Source organism: Natrix helvetica (assembly GCF_964273705.1).
Source record: "Natrix helvetica genome assembly, chromosome: 1".
Classification (NCBI taxonomy): domain Eukaryota; kingdom Metazoa; phylum Chordata; class Lepidosauria; order Squamata; family Natricidae; genus Natrix; species Natrix helvetica.
Genome location: NC_138548.1, coordinates 268,170,310 through 268,190,101, shown reverse-complemented (window position 1 = coordinate 268,190,101; position 19,792 = coordinate 268,170,310). Strand labels below are relative to the sequence as shown.

The 19,792-nt window shown below is 35.8% G+C and overlaps 1 protein-coding gene across 5 annotated transcripts in view; it reads right to left on the bottom strand.

Moving 5' to 3' along the window:
* Positions 1-19,792, bottom strand: part of KCNIP1 (potassium voltage-gated channel interacting protein 1) — a 365,400-nt gene that overhangs the window by 12,271 nt on the left and 333,337 nt on the right. For all 5 annotated transcript variants that reach the window (XM_081950445.1, XM_081950446.1, XM_081950447.1 and 2 more), the window contains 6 exons: positions 19,227-19,351; positions 10,999-11,068; positions 10,623-10,693; positions 9,797-9,904; positions 5,936-6,040; positions 5,699-5,761 (listed from right to left, as the gene is read on the bottom strand). In XM_081950445.1, the coding sequence (XP_081806571.1) occupies positions 5,699-5,761; positions 5,936-6,040; positions 9,797-9,904; positions 10,623-10,693; positions 10,999-11,068; positions 19,227-19,351 (542 nt within the window). The remainder of the gene's footprint in view (positions 1-5,698; positions 5,762-5,935; positions 6,041-9,796; positions 9,905-10,622; positions 10,694-10,998; positions 11,069-19,226; positions 19,352-19,792) is intronic.

The window sequence follows — 19,792 nt, the reverse complement described above, 5'->3', positions numbered from 1 at the left end:
AAGATTACTAAATGATTACATACACCCAGATCAAAATGGATTTCTCCCAACAAGACAAATTAGAAATAATACCAGAATAATTGCTAATATCTTGGAGTACTATGAGGTGCATACAGAGAAACAAGTGGCACTTGTATTCCTGGATGCACAGAAGGCATTCGATAATTTAAATTGGCAATACATGAAACAACAAATTAAAAATATGAATCTAGGAAATAAATTTGAAAAATTAATAGAAACAATATACTCCACCCAAAAGGCAAGCATACTATTGAATGGGGAGAATACGAGGTCTTTTGAAATAACGAAAGGAGTGAGACAAGGCTGCCCACTATCACCTCTGCTTTTTATTCTGACACTAGAAAGCCTTCTGATACGAATTAGAAAAAACCAGGAAATAAGAGGAACCAAAACTAAAAAGGAAGAATACAAAATACAGTCCTTTGCAGATGACTTAGTACTTATCATAGAAGATCCATTAGAAACAGGGAACAGGTTAATGCAAGAACTAGAAAAATATGGAGATGTGGCAGGACTAAAAATTAATAGAAAAAAGACTAAAATAATAACCAAAAATCTGAAGGAAAAACAGAACAAAGAATTAGAAAAAACAATAGGACTCCAGGTAGTAAAGAAAGTCAAATATTTAGGAATATGGCTAACTGCAAAGTGCTCAACCATAAAAGAAAATAATTACACAAAATTAGTGCAACAAATAAAAAAAGACCTAGAATTATGGGGGAAACTACAACTATCGCTATTAGGGAAAATAGCAACTATAAAAATGAACATACTACCAAGAGTCCTATATCTATTTCAAACGATCCCCATAAAACTAGAGAAAACTTTTTTTACTGAATTGAATAAAATAATACTAAAATTTATCTGGCAAGGGAAAAAAGCTAGGATAAAACTGAAAGCATTACAGGACGATAGAAGCAGAGGTGGTATGGGACTACCTGACTGGGAACTCTACTACAATGCAGCAGCACTAATTTGGATTAAAGATTGGATAAATCTAAAAAACAAAAGAATATTAGCAATAGAAGGCCACGACCTACAAACAGGATGGCACTTTTTCTTATGGGAAGAGAGTAAAAAGAAGCAAAAATATTTCCATAGACATTACATTAGAGAAGCATTAATTCAAGTCTGGAATAAAATTAAAGCAAAACACTATATGAAAATACCGGCATGGCTTTCCACCATGGAAGCCATGATACACCCCAACACGCTAGATTTATCAAAAATGGTTAGATATAGTGAAATATTAGATAACCAGGGGAATTTGAAAACGAACCAAGAACTAAAAGAGAATAATATCAATATAGATTGGGGGCCATACCTCCAATTACAATCAAGATATAAAAAAGATATAAAAGAATATGGAATATATACGGAATTGCAACAAATAGACAAAATCTTAACTGGCCCAGAAAACAAATTTATAATGAAAATGTATAAATATTTGTTAGAAATAAACTTAGAAGAAGAAATAGTTAAAGGATGTATGATAGCATGGGCCAAAAATTTTGGTTATAACATAGATCTAGCGGATTGGGAAAAAATTTGGAATATAAATTATAAATTAACAAGATCAGCGACACTGAAAGATAATATATATAAAATGTTTTATCGTTGGCACCTACCACCAACAAGATTAGCAAAAATGTACCCAACACTGAAATCGATATGCTGGAAATGTAAAAAAGAAGAAGGGACCTACTACCACATGTGGTGGACATGCCCGGAATCGCAAAAATACTGGAAAAGAATCTGGAAGTGGGCACAAGAAATTACGGGGGAACAAGTAAAGTATAAACCCAAAACCCTTTTATTAGGAATAATTAAAGGGAACTATACAAAAAAAATTAAATATTTACTAACACATATATTAACTATAGCTAGAATTGCCTTTGCCCAATGCTGGAAGCAAAACAATACACCGCCAGACGAATTAGTGATAAAAAAAACTTTGGAGTGCGCAGAGATGGACAAACTAACTCAAAAATTACAGGACAAAGAAGAATCGGAATACTACGAAATTTGGAATAAGTGGTATGAATGGTTGGATAATAAGAAAAACATTTAAGCCGAAAACAATATACATAAATAAACATAGAACTGTATTTAAAAATAGGTAAATATGTTAAATATCATAAAAATGTATAGATAAAATGACATAAGGATTGTAATATATGGTAAAGAGAGGAAACCATACATAGATACGACGATGTAACATTGTACAAACTGTTGATATAAAGAGTGTAATATGTGATAAAAAGACACAAACAATAAAAAATTATTCATTAAAAAAAAAAAAGAATTTTCCTGACAACAACAATGCTTAATTAGTGGAACTTCTTGCCTTCAACAATTGTTCCACTGCTCTATTGCTGGAGATTTTCAATAAAAGGTTAAACCATATGCCTGGGATGGTACAAGACAGTGATGGCGAACCTTTTCAACAGCAGGAAATGGAACTTTTGATTTCTGGTGCACACAGGCATGCCAGCCAGCAAGTTTTATGGTTACCAGCACTGCTGCACACACAAATGCCAGCTGATTGTCACATTTGCATGCACATCAGAAACCCGGAAGAGGAATGGGTGACGCTGCTTGTGTCAGGCGATATGGCTTTGTGTGCCACTTCGGGCACGCATGCCATAGGTTAGCCATCACGGGTATAAGAACTCCTGCTTTGGCCAATGGTTTGGACTACAAGAACTCCAAGGTCCCTACCAGCTCTACGATTTTATGATCTTCAACTGAATCGTAGAAGTTGTTGTTGCCAGGATAACAACAAGCCTGGAAAAAGGTGATATATTCATTTAGGGGGCATAATAATATGGGAAAGGGTTAGCATGACAGATCAAACAATGCTCATTGAAGATAGATGCTCAAGGAGAACATCTTTGATACTGCTGGTGTTTCGCTAACAGAATAGAAGGCAAGTGACATAGACAAACATGAATTTAGGAGAACTACAGCATATGTTCAGATGTTTCTTTATTTTGCTTACCCCAAGGCCTGTTTCCTGGAGATAAGGAAATGCAATTGTAAATCTGAATGGTTATGCAAGTTTGATCCTCTGATTCTGTACAACTACTTTGCTCTTGTTTGGGATTTGGGCTTAAATAAAATAGAGACTCAAATTTGAATTTATTGTGATAGGAGCTAGTAGATTTATTATAAATGTTACATTTCTCTTTCTGACAAAATTGCTTCTCATATTGGGTATAATTGGAATTGCTTTGCTCAGACGGTAATACAAGAAATCTGAAAAGGAAAGAAGAAGAAGAAAAAAACCTGCCCATGTCTGCTTGGTATTCTAATGAGACAAGGGACGTTAAAAACTAACTTTAAAGAACCAGTTGCAGAGACTGAAACCGAACCTGAAAAATAGGAAGTTGTCACAGACAATGTCTAAGTAAAGGGAAATGCAATCAGTCTTGTAAGAAGAGCTGGTCACACTTATTTACTTTTTTGAAAAAAAAGTTCATTCACAAGTAGTTGCAGCAACATGGGGTAATTTTACTCTCCTGTATTTTGGAGTACAGAAAAGATAACTTTGTACTACTTAAAGAGAAGAAGAGGATGATTAGCAGAAAGGTAACCCATTCAATTATAATAGTGATGGTTGCACCATTGGAATACTTGAAAGGCCAGGTTGGAGACAGCTCATCAAGGAGAAAAATCTATCTGTGTGGCTGCTACATAGGAGTTGAACATGACTTGATGGCACATAATCAGGAATGATAACTTGAGTACAATATTGTGTAGTCAACAGGCTACTGTATGACAGTTGATCATTCTTTGTAAGTACGTAGGTACAGGGGAGAATCTGGATGCTATGATCAAGACAGTGAACCTGGATGATTCTCTTTAAAAGGAGCCATATAAAGATAATTTCTTCTTCTGAAGAAAAGTAGGAAATGGAGGATTTTTATTTTGTTCCCACTCTTTCTGAACTGAGAAAATCAAAGGGGACCAGATGTTTTCCTATTGTCTTGTCTGTTGTGCTAAATGGGGAAACTAAAATGATATAAATTTATTGCCATCATAATATTGAATAAGGTGACCTGAATGCTCTCATTCAATAAAATAAGGAAATTCGATTTTACAAGCTAATAATAACTACCGAAATTAAAACTAAGATCAAATTGTCCACTGGAAACCTAATTGAGACATACAAGCAAATGCTTCTAATACAAATATGAAGGTCTTCATCACAGTAAAGCAGGGGTGTCAAACTGGCGGCCCTTGGGCCAGATGCGTCATGGGCAGGCTGCACCCACCACAACTTCGTGAGTGAGAAAAATGTCATGAAACCAGTGGTGGGATCCTACCAGTTTAGACTGGTTTGGCTGAACTGGTAGTGGTTTAGCGGCCTGGGTCACTGGAACTGGCAGCGACTCAGGCCTACCATGCCCCTGAATTGGTTTTCCAGGCGCCACCATAATCTTGTTTTTCAGTTCTGCACACAGCACGCACATGAGTGAACCGGCAGTAGTGCCTGCTGGAACGCACCCCTGAATGAAGCGTCATGTGACAGCAATGTGAGGTGGCGAGTTTGACATCCGTGCTGTAAAGGCAGAAATAAGCTGTAGTCTTTTCTACACATAAAAGCAGGGAGACAATGGCTTTCTGAAATATACAGTACTCTTTGCTTACCAACTAACTACTTTGTTCAGCACTTGTTCAAACTTAACATGGTGCTGAAAAAATAGGTTTATGACCATCCCTTGAGCTTACAGCCATTGCAGCATCCCCACAGTTTCAAAACAGTGATTTAGGAGTTTTGCAACTACTGCAAATTTATAATGGTTGAAGTGTCCTGTGGTCACCTGTTTGCCATTTGCAACCTTCCCAACTAAATTCCAACAGGCAAAGTCAATGGGGAAGCCAGCAGGAAGTCGCAAGTCACAGTCACATGACATCAATCTTATGATTCATAGTGATTTGTTCCAGTCTCTATTGCTGTTGGTAAGCCAGAATGACCTGTACTAGAAGTGTTAAAATCAAGAAAGCAGAGCAGTAGAAGCAATTTTTAGAAAAAATCCCTCCATGTTTAGTTTTTAAAAAAACTACTAAAATAAAGGATTTTTAAACACTGGGGGAGATTAGAAACTAAATATTTCTTTGAGCCTTCATTATTTTCTTTTGAAGAAGTTAGTGTATGTATTTTGTTCACTGTATAGCAATGATGATCCCTTCCCTCTCCAATAAATAAAAAAGTGAGTTCTTTGAGATTAGATTTGGGCAAGAAATAAATAGACCACTTGGCTTGTGTTCTTTCCATTGAATTTCATGCACCAGTTAATTATCTCCATTTGTTTCAGCTATTTCAATAAATTTCTCCACACCACATGATCAGAGTTAGAGTTAGTGTTATCACAATGATTGACAGTTACCTTTGTGAATGTAGATATACTACAGCATAACCACAACAAGAATATTGTGCCAATTAATTAAATCTGTTGTGGGGAAAAAAAAACCTTTGGGCATGAGATTTTAACCCTAGTGGCAGGCAAAAAAGGAAGTATTGACCATTTACTCTTACTAATTTCATTTTCATTTATATATACCAGGGTTTTCCAAACTTTGCAATACCTCCATTGCCTACTGAGGATTTGGCAGGTACAGTTCCCCAAAAGAAAATTTGAAAATGCTCCTGCTTTGCCTATATGGGCCTTACCTCCTGACATGACTCAATAAACTCATCCAAAGTTACAATGCCGTCTTTGTTTTTGTCCATTTTCTGTAAAAGAAAAAAAGAAACAAAATGGAAAAAAATCTGCATTAGCTTTGAAGCACAATACTGAAATGCCACAGAAGCACAGCTCTACGTTCTGCAGATGTCTACAGACTGTATTTTCCAAATATGAAATGATTACAAATATAAAATTTCAACGTAGAAACACATGAATATTACCTGGAAAAATACTTCTACATGTTGTCTTGGAGCGTCTTGCTTCAGCACTGGGTAAGTATACTTGCCCATCATGTCATAAATTGCCTTTACTATGTCCATCATTTCCTGAAATTATGAGAATTAAAAGACAAGAGAGATCTGAAATAAGATCAATTTTCAAATCCTATACAGCAGTGGCAATGACACCCTAGAAATCTATTTTTCCCCCTTTGAGTGCTGATTTTCCACAACAAAACAATACTAACATGACAATGTTCCATTGGGAGGACTCTGTACATAACCACTTTAAGGTTTATTGAGTTCATAGCTGTGATACAGACAGAGATGGTATTCTGCTGGTTCACTCCGGTTCGGGGGAACCGGTAGCGGCCAGGGTGAGAGACTCTGCCCAGTCACCCAGACATCATCACGGACACATGTGAAGAAGTACCATGTGCAAGCGAAGCGAGCGCTAGGGAGTGCATGCTCCCGGCTCCGAATGTGTAGCAAAGGTAAGAAGATTTCATGCCTGGATACATACATTTTCAAATGAAAGTTTAAAACATAAATGCAGAGTAATATATATGTATTATGTTATGCATACCTGTGCTTTGATCCTTTCATTAGAAAATGTCTACTTAGTAATTTTGAATTCAATAAACCTTTATTCTCAAAACAAAATTTGTTCAGCGTGCCCAGACCTGATGCTATATTTGGCCTTGTCAGAGATCTTGTAAGGCATCAGGTTGAACATTACTTGCATTTGCAAGACCATGGGCTGGATTTCTAATAACTACTGTATGTTTACAGATCCGTACTCTGAATTGTTATTTCTAAGTTAGATTCAGATATTTTTGTCAGCAGCTGTAATCCAATGACAGTTTTACATTAGCAAAGTCCATTTCTCTTTATCCAAGATGGGTCATTTAGTCTTTTCAGTTTTCCTATTCCTTTTGCTCCTTATACTAGATCCTTACAGTTACGGAGTGTTACTTCAGTTCTGAAGACCAGTTAAGGCTGTAGTTAATAATGTAATTATTTGTTAATGCAAAAGCCATCACTGGATATTGCCATTCTGTCTCATCAATACAGTACAATCAACAATCACATGTACATAAGAAAATGTCAGTTGTGCTGAATGCAACCCTTTGTTTGTCTCACCTAAGTAAGCAGTACTCCACCAAAAGTAAAAATCCTGCAGCACAGTAAAAGTTAACACATCTTTTATGACATAAACTTCAAGAACTTGCTGTTCACTCTGTCACATAGTTCATTTGATCCTATCTATCAAATGTATGCATACTTTAATAAATGTGTTAATCCAAAAAGGTGATACTGAATCAATGAGCCAACAGGTCATTGTGAAGATCTTGGTGCTCTCTGAGCATAGCTGTTTGCTTGCACTTGCATATTTCACTTTCCAAATAGGTAATATCATCAGTGTGAATGAGGGTGGGGTTTGCTGCCTGGTTATACATAGTCGCTCATGAGGTAATGATGAGGGTGCAATTTGCTCCTTGTTTAGATCTGATTATAGATTTTTTCCCCAGTTGTTTGTCTGATGCTGATTCTTGCTTCTAGGTGCTACTATACGTCCTTTAAAAAATAATTTTTGCAAGGAAATTAAAATATTTTAATTGTTAAAATATTTTAATTTCCCTGCAAAAATGAAAACAGTATGATACCTACTATTTGATCCATGCTAGATTTTAAGTAAGAAGTTCGGCTTTTGTTTATTCTCCCTTGGAAAACACAGTATACCCTTCAGAATTTCAACAGAACATAGAAAAATAGAGTTGGAAGGTATTGTAGGTCTTCTAGTCAACCTCCTGCTTGAGCAGGAAACCCTATACCATTTCAGACAAATGCTTGTCCAGTGTCTTTTTGAAAGCCACCAGTGATGGACTACCCACAACTTCTAAAGGCAAGCTCTTCCATTGGTTGATTGCTCCCACCATTAGAAAAATTCTCCTTAGTTTCTCAATTTCTCTTAGTTTCTCAGTTCTAATTTAATTACATTGGGAATAAGTCTCACTTAGATTACAACTTGACTAATATATGTAGAAACTCTGCTGTCACAAAATTCAACACAGTTATTGGATGAATCTGATGTTTGCCTGTTCCACTTCAAAGAACAGCACATAAATTCCTTGCAAACATTTCCTGGCATAGTGTGTAGTTCAGAAGAGATAATGAGCTTGTGTAATTCATTGAACATATTGAGGGAAGTTGTTGCCATGTAAATCTGTAAAGGGCTAAAATGGCCAAGTTGACATATGGTGGCTTGTGCATTGCAAATTTGTCTGTGAGATTATTACTGGAGCCACAAATGTGCTATGTACTTCTCTCTTTGTATTCCTGTTTTTCCAAAGAAATAATTTGCTGAGATGCAGGTCAGAAATTCTGTTCTTCCAAAAAGCTTTGTATGGGACAAGACATCCAGCAATCAGCTTGCTTTCTACTTTGCTATGTTGTTACTGTTTTTTGCAACATACATGACTCAATTCCATGTGATGGTTCAATTCATCTTAATTTTGTTAATATCTATACAGATTTGTTTCCTATGTATGGTGCGATCTGGACAAAGTTAAAATGCCACTGTTCAATGAATTGCAGTTAAAGAGAATGAAGTAAGATTTAAAGCGTATTGCCCATTCTGATGTTAGGGTACATAAGCATCAGTAAGAGAAATGTGAAGCCTTGCTCCAGGTTTGTCTCCACTATGTTCACATCCCTAAATTCTATGTTGAATGGGAAGGCCAATATGGATCTTCCACTTATGACATTTGCTGATAGAGTTGATTGTTTTTGTAAGAATTAAGACAACTTGAAGCTGCCAATATAAGTTACACAGTGAAAGAAAAAAAGGAGAGAGACCACAATTATGTGACCAACAACACATAACTGGAACTCTGATAATTCATCTCATCTCATTTCATCATCTCAACTCAACTCAACTCTTTTTGAATTGCATGGATAGAAGTAAAAGCCCCTCAGAAAACCTCTTCTCAACATGGGAAGACTGGTAATAATACAGACACAATTTGTAAGTATGGACTAAAAACCATAAGCAAGGCTGTTGTATCTTGTGTTACAGTGTGGTTTCTCTCCTTCTTTCTCTTTCACTGTCTATCTCATATTGGCGCCTTCCAGTTGTCTTAATCCTTATAAAACCAATAAAACATATTGTATAATAATAATAATAATAATAATAATAATAATAATAATAATAATAATAATAATAACAACAACAACAACAACAACAACAACAACAACAATAATTTTATTTGTTAGCCGCAACCCTCTCCCGAAGGACTCGGGGCGGCGTACAATCAAAACAAATAAAATACAGATAATGACAAACATACATACATAAAACAAGGACATATACATGTGCATGGAGGAGGTAGACTAATGAGTGAAAACAATTAAAAAACACAATTTAAAATCCCATTGAATAAAATAATGAAAGCTATGGCATTTTTTAAACTAATTGTTTTATTAATGAATTCCAGAAAAATAGATAGTTGCTTGTAACTTCCTTCAATACTTGTTTTAAGCATTGAGTGGTTTTCTCAGCTAGCCCTAAACTAAAGCAACATGGAAAGCAAGATCAGTCTCTGGGCAAAACAGATTTCCTCTTTGTAGCAAGGCAGATTTTAGCTCCAACAGGGAGTGGGAAAAAATCTTAATGCCCTTTGTCTATATGGATCTGACATTCATTCTATATTTTGTACAACAGATGTTTGAAATGTTTGACAAGATGGTTAGAATTGCAGATACTGATAACTTTTTAGTAGGTAGGTTGATGCCAAGACTCAATTGCATTTTATAGGTTTAATCAGCAGCTAAAAGCCTGGAGAGGACTATAAACCACCTTACCTCCTTGTTTATATAGCCATCCTTATTTATGTCATAGAGATTAAATGTCCATCGTAGCTTTTCGTGAACAGTTCCTCTCAAAAGAATGGAGAGCGCCATCACAAAATCCTGTGAATTCAGGAATACAAATCTGATTTAACTGAATACTGATTCGCTTTAACCAAATGAAAATGCTTTCCCTGAGCTTTTCGATACAACAACATTGGCAAATGATGCTTTGTTAGAGATATTGATTCTAACAAAGCATCATTGATTCTTTGTTAGAATCAATATCTCATATAAAAATGTTCAGTTATACTTAACAATGCCTTTTGTAAGGTCATACCTGTATGGTTCAGGCTCTACCTAGATGGCAACTTTTCCAAAACAGTAAAACAATGAAAAGTCAGGTGATTACATTATTAAATTCTCAAATGGTAGAAAGTGGGAGAAAAATTGCCATATTTTAGGCATGCTTAAGAAGCCTAAGATAGGCATTGAATCAGATATGAATAAATATTCAGATATGAGTTATCCATTTTATAATTCAGAACTTTACTGATTAAATGAACTATATCAAACATTTCCATTGAAAATATTGATGCAACAGGTAAAAAGTCCCAAAGCCCCTTCTTATGCATCATCTCCATTCATCATGTAAGGGAAATAACTTATTAAAGACATCCTAATGACCTTATGTAGGTATACGCCCAAGAGCTTTGCACAGACATACATACATGCACAAACGAATGCTTGTTGCTCATATGAAGGACAAATAGCCATTCCATCAGCAATTGAAAACATGGTATTTGATACAATCACCTGGAGATTATTATGATTTCTTTACCTCAAACTTCACAGATCCATTCTGCGCTGTATCAAATGCATTAAAAAGATAATGGGCATACATACTAGCGTCTGAAAAACACAAATCAATAGAAGATTATATTATTAAAATAACAAAAGTAAACCTAGGCAAAGCTGAACTCAATATCCTCTGGGTTCATTTTTGATTCTGCGAGGCCTGATATGGAACAGCATAGCTGACAGATTGCCATTTCCCACCGGGCATAGGAAATTTATGCACGCTTTCCTTTTTTCCCAGTTCCCATACTTCTCTTTCAGGAACTATAGATTGAGAAAGTGTATCTTCAGTTCTGTCTGACTCATGACTTCTATACTTTAAGCTAGCTCTTCTCAATAAAAGAAATGCTGTCACTCACCACCATGAGGGAAAAACTGTGCATAGATCTGTTTGAATGTTTCTTCATTAACAGCTCCAGTAGGGCATTCCTATGGGGAAACAAGGAATAAAGCTGTTTTTTTTTAATTTATAGCATCATCTGGTCCCCACTACACTTACCATCATATTTCTGACCACTGAGTGGTATATGCTTAGAACCAAAGAAACTCTCTTACGGCAGTTTTAATCAATACTTTCCCCTCTTTGCTCAATAAGCAATTTCTTTTGCCATTACCATGCAGTGAAAATCAAGTTTAAGTCAAAACCCTTGTTCTGTCGGAGAGTGGGGGAGGAGGGCTAAAATCCATTTTGCTGCCTGGAACAAACACCCGCAGAGACCATTCTGAGCTGAATCCCTTCAGGCAATTAATTTCATTTGATCCCCAGAAAAAAAGAAACCGCAGAATCAAAGCTAATTAGAGAAAAATTGATTGTCTGAAGAGACACTGTTGTTTTGCAATTTACCTGTAGATAAAACTGTCTATAAATGTACAGCACAACAAGATTCTGATCTCATCTACAGTGGGGAGGGCAACTGTTGCTTGTATTAGCACTGCTGGCTGTTGGAACCCAAAATGGAACTACAGAGATAAAGAAAAACACTATACCATGCTGTTAACCAAATTTAGGCTCTGCCTATGCCTTCTGGCTCTAGTGCTAGAGCAGTTACGTTCACCTCTGCTACCTTGCTTGCTTATTGAGAGATTGGAAATAATTGATCATTAAACTAGAATACTTTTGGCACTTGCTTCTTGTTGTTCCTCTCTGCATAATCCTAGTGCCACTGCCACAGTCTCAAGACAGATCAGGTTTAAGGCAAACCCCAAAGCTTCCCATTTGTACTTAGTGAAATATCTGGAAATGCAAATTTTCCAGGAAAAGATGGGTTTGCTTTTAGATATTTAAATGGAGTCATAGCTTTTGAAGTAGCAAATGAGTTTGATCCCATGGAGGTAAGCAAAATTAAGTCCTATTGATTTTATTGGAAACCTTTAAAATACCGTATTTTTAGGAGTATAAGACATTCCAGAGTATAAAATGCACCCAGATTTTGAAGAGGCAAATTAAAAAAAAGTTTTTGCACTCTGCAGACCTCCTAAAAATGGCCTGTTTTTCATGAAAACGGCCCCATTTTTGCCAAAAAATGGCATGCATAACCTTTAGGAGGCTTATAGAGTGATCCTGAGAACTTGGGGCAATATTGAGCAAAAAATGGCCCGTTTGTCACTCATTTCTGCCCTCCCCAGCCCCCAGGAGCACTCTGGAAGCCTCCTAAAGGCTATGCATGGCCATTTTGGTGAAGGGGGCAGGGTTTCAGGAGGCAATAAATGCTCTATTCAGTGTATAAGATGCACCCAGATTTTCAGCCTCTTTTTTGAGGGAAAAAGACATACTCCGAAAAATACGGTACTTCTAAGCAGGATAAATTAGCAAATGCTCTTTAGAGCAGTAATAAAAGGAGAAAAAAATTGCACTGAAAAGGTTTCCTAGCACTTTTGACTTTTCTCTGTTAGAAGGACCCAACTGTCAAAGACTTCTAGAGAATAAATGGTAAAATGAACATAATAAACGTTTTCCTGAACAAGTTTGAGTCTGATCTGATTTAAAAATTATAAGCAACAAAAATGACATGGCAAAAGAAGCTATGCTAGTTATACAAATGAAACCAGCTTTTGTCTTAAAAATTAAAAGAAATATATAAATAACAAATATCAAAAGAGTGGCTAGAATAATTTTCTCATATTGGAAGTAGAGTCATTAATAATCTTATTGAATTTTCTGAAAAGATACACAGAAGAAATTAAAAGAAATAAAGGTCTAGAACATTATTAGAAGGGATCAAAGATTAACATGGTTAAGTAAAAGGGAAGAATATAAAGTTGTTTTATTTGATCAAGATCAAAATAAATGTTGTTATTGTAGTAACCTTTAATGGTTTTTTTTCTGACTGAGAATGAATGACATTTTAAAAATACATATGTAGATAAGAGAAATAGAGTTCATTTGTTGTATTTTAAGAGAAGATGATAAATTCTAAGTGTGTTTATATTTGTTGTGATGAAGAAGGAAGTTGTTTGTTTATATATAGCATATATTTTTCCTTTACCATAATATTTTTTCTTCTCTGTTTTCATTTCATTTTTTCTGCACTCTCTATATATATTTATTTCTTTTATTTTGTTTAGCATATTAATCTTCATCTTTTTAATTGTAATGCTTAATAAAATTGCTATTAAAAACAACACAGCTGGCTACCATCTATAGAAAAGGAATTGGGACATTAAGAAGCAACATAAAATAGAGATTTATTTTTTGTATTTGTAGATCAGAAATATATTATGAATATGTACAGACAAACACTGTTGGCACAATTGATAGGTATTTGTGATACCAATGTTGCCATATTTTTGTGAAAATGAAAAAAAATGGAAAAAGTGATGAGAGATCATGGAGGAGTACACATGGAAAATGGTTATAAGTCTCGAAGTCTTGCAACATTCTATGCTTGAAGCATGTTGAAGCCTTCCATCCTTCCGTGGTCAGTAAAATGAGGAGTCAGAGTGTTGGGGGAAATATGCTGACGCTGTAAACTTCTTAGGGAGATTTGCAAAGCACTATGAAGTGGTATATAAATCTAAGTACTATTGCTATAGCTATGCATTTTAACTTATTAAATGTTACATTTTACTTTATGCAGAACTATTATCACTTTCAAGGACTGCCCCATTTAATTCTGGTTTACAGGTAAAGAACTATTTTAAAAAGGAAACTGAGGACATTGACGCAGTCCATAAACATCTAAAATTCAATAAAATTCAAATTCAAAAGTCAGCAGCCCAAAAAAACCAGACTAAACATACATGTAGATGACCTGGTGTCACATGAAACAAACAAAATGCTAAAAAGTTATGATGTTTATGTAGTTACTTACCAAACACATCTAAAATATATTAAGTAACTCAAATATCTTTGCAATCCCCAAGGCATGTCAGAACTTTGGAGCACACCTAATATTTTGAAATTGAAAGTTGATTTGATTTGATAAGCCCTACAGTACCTACCAAGTTGTTTGGTATTTCTATTTAAAATACAATAACATATTCTAATAAATATTATGAAAAACTAAATGTGCCTTTTTGGCAATGCGTAGTTTTCATTCTTTAGGGAAGAGAAAATAGCTGTAACTGCAAAATGATATCCTTAAGGTATGACTTTTCAGGGTGTTATCATTCTTGGCCTGAAGGGTAACAATGGTTTCCTGCACAGCTGAAATTTTTGATGTAACCCTCTGTGTGTGTCAGTGGTGGGTTTCAAATTTTTTTAGAACCTCTTCTGTAGGTGTGGCCTGCTTTGTGGGAGTGGCTTGGCAGTCATGTGACTGGGTGGGCGTGGCCAACTTGTAAAATGTGGTGAAACTCACTTAACAACCCTCTTGCTTAGCAACCAAAATGTTGGCTCAGAAACTCTGGCATTTGAAGCATGCAAGTCTTAAAGCTGTCAAGTTACAAGACCCTTGCACCCCTAACCCTTTAGAAAAAAAACCCAGGGGTGTTCAAACTTGACAGCTTTAAGACTTTAAGGTTTAGATAGGACTCTTAGAGGCGGGCGGGGTGATTGGCGAGCCAGCCAATCAGTAAGCAGCGAGCGGGGCAAGTGTGGTGCGGATGGGCAGGGGGAGGGAGCTGGAACCGGTACTAAACGGCATGGTAGATTTGTGGAACCTCTTCTATAGAAGAGGTTAGAACTGGCAGGAACCCACCCCTGGTGTGTGTGTGTGTGTGTGTGTGTGTGTGTGTAAGTTTGGATAATTTTTTGGCAAACTTTGAATAAACCCTTTTGAGTGTCAAAGTGAACATGTACTTTTAATTTTCAGTCTTTGGACTGCTTTCAAATGCGCCTACTAGTTCCAATTCATTTATACTTAAATGGTCACAGTTTTGTTTCACAAGAGTCAAGAATGCTCAAGAGATCTCATTAGCAAAAAAGAGAGTAACTTAATACAGCTAAACCTTCAGACTTATTTCTTGGGAAATCAAGCAGGTATGCCCCTTAATGTAATTTGGAGCAACATAACTATGACAAAACTAGTTCATTAAGAATTTTGATGAATATTCTGTCTGGTTAATTATGCACAATCCTTTAAACTATATAACTAGAAATTTGTGCTTATCAGGGATAATTGGGGTATTCCGATGCTGTTGTGCAATTCTATAAATTGAGAATTTTCACAGCTAGGGTATGAAACTTTATGGGAAAATGACAAGTTACTTTTTAACCCTTTTTTCTTACATATCCAAAAGCTAGCTTTAGTTTTCTCCACAAAAGTATATATATTTTAAATCAGTGTATTCTTATACTATGCAATATTATACCATCATACACTTTTTCTATAAACATTTTGATAAATAGCATACATATCAAGATCTTCTGCATTTCAGTGCAAGAAAGAGTGAGCCGTCAACCAGGATTAATCAGTCAAGCATTCTCAACACTAACAACTATGTTATGTGTTGACATAGGTCCTCAGTGTTCTTGGCCCTTGCAAATCAGACCTTGAATTAGAGCCTTCCTAATCCATGTGGAGACATAGAAAATGCCCATTGTATAGAGAAAAATTGGGCATAGCCAGGGTAATTCATATCACCCTGATACTTGAATCAGAAAGGCCAGAGGTTACGAAATATAAGTTTTCTATAAGAACAAACTAGCATTAAAACTTTTGAAAGTTCTATTCCACCAATGTATTGTCTTATTAGTACCTCATCACATACTGACCGCAAGGAGACAGTAGATTTATTTATTTGTTAGATTTTTATCTTGCCTTTATTACATTAGAAATCAAGATTTAATGTTATACTCATTATATGTCACCTCTTTGTATATCATTCCGCCTACTCTTTGTTTGAGACAGTGCTAGTCTGAGTTCACTTGTATCTGCCTTTCATCCTAGCTGCACATACACAGAATCCATGCTGCTTACTATCTTACTAATAAAATGTAGTTAGATAGGATCAGGTTTTCCCTGACACTATCAGGTATTCCCCTGAATAAGTCTCCTTACGGTTGCCAACAGGAATAAAACTTGCTTCATCAATTTTTGCCAGATGGGATTCCCACTTTCTGTAACACTTACAGGAACACACCCAACACAGCTGCCAACATTCCAGGACAGCCCAGGTTTGCATATTTGAGACTTAATTTTCAACTGTGCTCCACCCAATGCTTGAAATGTAGTCCTTGCAATGAACTGTTCTTGGAAGATGAACACTGTCTTCCTCTAGCTAACAGGAGGCACATTTAGGTATAGATATGCATACATTTAGGTATAGATTGTAAAGGTAAGAGTTCCCCTCGCACATATGTGCTAGTCATTCCCGACTCTAGGGGGTGGTGCTCATCTCCATTTCAAAGCCAAAGGACCAGCACTATCCGAAGATGTCTCTGTGGTCATGTGGCCGGCATGACTAAGGTGCAGGGAATGCTATTACCTTCCCACCAAAGGTGGTCTCTATTCTTCTACTTGCATTTTTTACGTGCTTTTGAACTGCTAGGTTGGCAGAAGTTTGAACAAGTACCGGGAGCTCACTCTGTTACATGGTGCTAGGAATTTGAACTGCTGAACTGCCAACCTTTCTGATTGACAAGCTCAGTGTCTTAGCCACTGAGCCACTGTGTCTCTCTCTATAGATTGTATCTATACCTAAATGTTTCCCTCTTATGCTTACTAAATATCTGCCTCCAGCTTGAGGTGCCAAGGACAGTCTTGGATTAACCAAAATAATGCAGCAGTATGGAGCATTCCACATTATAGTAAGTGTATAAAAAATGTATCATGCTTTTGGTAGAAGGAAACGCAGCACCTAACACCTGGTGCTGTGATCCTAGGGTGGAAATGGTCAGCAAAAAGCAAGTAGACACCAATGATTATGGTACACCTTGATACTATGAGAAAGGTGTGAAAAGGTAACAGAAAGGTCAATCACACAGCTTGTCAAAGCACTGCAGAGGAAATGGCACTGACTGACTACATTATCACAACCACCACCCCGTTTATCTTTCCGTTACCTATCTGTTTAAATATTATTGCCAAAATATATAACATGAGAAGTGGGCTTGTTCAGGGTTTTCTCTTGCAGTCTGCCAGTAGGGAAGCCAGTGATTCACTTTATTTACAACAAAGTGTATTTTGTTGTTTCTATTTCTCAAATACCTTGGTTGCTTTTAGAGTTTTCCTCACAACTATACATTTACACTTAGGGCAATCTTACTCTTATTTCTCACCCATTATGCAAAGACCTAGCTCTCTGAGGAATGCTGCAATTGCTAGAAAAGGTGGAAGGAAAGAGAAGAGGATGTCTAACAGTAAGGTGGGTGAATTCTGTTAAAGTGGCAATGAGTACACCATTGGAAGATCTGTAAGACCAGGTTAGAGAAAGTTAATCATGGAAAAAAATCTATTCATGGAGTTATTGGGAGTCGGCAATGAATTGATGGCATGTAAATATCATGACATCATGGGGATGTGGTGGCTGAGGGGCTAAGATGCTGAGTTTGTCGATCAGAAAGTCGGCAATTCAGTGGTTCGAATCCTTAGCACCATGTAACGGGGTGAGTTCCCATTACTTCTCCCAGCTTCATGTCCTTAACTCTTTCACTGACAGACTCAATTTTACTTTTCAGCGCTTAATGAGTCTTAATGTGTTGTCATTTAAGCAATGGAAGGATTGGAGATAGCACTTTGTGCTGTGCTTAGGGCATCAGTTGGCCTTAATCCAGCTGACCAAGGGTACTCTAGGTTTTACATTTTTTTGTTTCATGAACATTGCTGATTTCTTAAAGACAATAGTAGGTTCAATAATAAATGCAGATATTCATTCAAGTTTTCAAATTCTGCTCCAGCAAATAAAAGCAATTTCCTAGCCAATTTTTGTTTGAAAGTGTTGAAGTGTATAAGTATGTTATTGGTTTGCCATGCATCAAGATTTGGATCTATTCTAACCCTGAAAAGCTTTGGGAAAATGATTGAGATGAGACATAGCAAAATACATCCCCCTTAGAAATATTGAAATAAGGATGAGTAATGAAGCAAAGACTTTGTTACTAAGCACCTTATCAATAAACATTACTGTTATGAAACGTTTTGCTTTTTATGGAATTAATATATTTCAGTTAATGATACTTATGGTTCATTGCTGAAGTAGACATTTGATCTGATAGTCATATGTTTCTTCGCAATCTCAACAGTCCAGCACATTGTGTATACTTATAGCTCCCCAAACTGTAGGCTTTTCGACTAAGATAAATTGCAACATATATATCCATTTTTTCTTCCTAAATTGGGCTCTCACCATCTGAATCCACTACATTTAATAATATACATAGTGAAAACAATACAATTATACCTTTTGAATAAATTTCAAAAAATTGTGGCAGAATAAAATTATTAATTAGTGTGAGTCTTTTTAATATTCAGCTTGAACAGTGAGCTATCACTATGGAGAGCAATAGTTCACTGTTCAAGCTGGGTCTTAAAGACTCAATTAATTAATAATGGAAAGTTGGATTTGACGAAGGAAGGGAGAGGGGGAAGGAGAAATTTAACATTTTATATTTGAAGTATTCATATTATCCCATCTGCTTCCCACCCCAAAGAATAAAAACTAGCTTCATAATACTATGGAAGGAAAAGAGAACTTCAGTGGAAATTGGAACTTACAAATACTTATTTTGTTAAGTCATTCATTCTTAACAACTTAATGATTGTACCAAACAATTGGTACAGATACGTTTATCTGTTCAATAATTAATTTTAAATGCTTGGAATTTTTTTTTTAAAGATATGATCTGAAGGGGTTATGACCACAATTGTGAAATACAAAAAGTTTACAAGATATCCCAAAGTAACAATGGACTGTCCTAAATCTAATTTGACACAATGAAGAAACAATAAAGAGCTTGGCTGAAATTGCCGGGTTACAGAGCTATTAAGTCATCCATTAAGTACATGAGAAAATTACAACACAGGCTACATTTAACATGTGAGCTGCATGTTTTCAGCCTGGCCTCCATTTAAATCTATCTTTATGACAATAAAAATAGGCACAATAGCACTTTATCTGTCAGATTTTAGACCTAAAGAAGGACTTAATTCCCTCTTATGTTCTGATTTACTGGTCAGTTTATAGTAAGTATATTTTACCATCTTACATTTTTGAATCCTCTGTAAAGCACTTGAAGTTCCTTCTTTGTGAAATTGGTTTGTGCCTCAAGTTGTTCTAATCCTTCTGGTCGATAACATACTGTTGTCATTTCCAATTCATCTTCAATTTTATCTAAAACAAGGACAGAGTTTGATTTGGAACACCATACTGTTTTGAGAAGTAGTGGAAGGGATTAAATGGAAACCAATTAATTTAGACATAATTACATATTAAGCTGCATACCCATCCAGTTCCACTTAACATAAAATCAAAGGAAAAAACAGAGGCATATTGCACATTTTTGTAAGAATTATTATCACACAAACTATTATTATTGCATTCCTGTTGTAATGCTCTATTCCTTAATAACATTTGAAACCTGTTTCAAATTCAACCAGAAGATAAGAGTCTCAAGTTCCTGATCAGTGATTTGAAAATATTTCCAACATGCAGCATTTTTTTTAGAACAATATCACAAGTTGTAGGTAGAACAAGGACCCAACGTGCTAAAACAGAGTAGACAAAAAGTTGTGAAATCCCCATCTAACACACTAATATGGCAATGTGTATTGC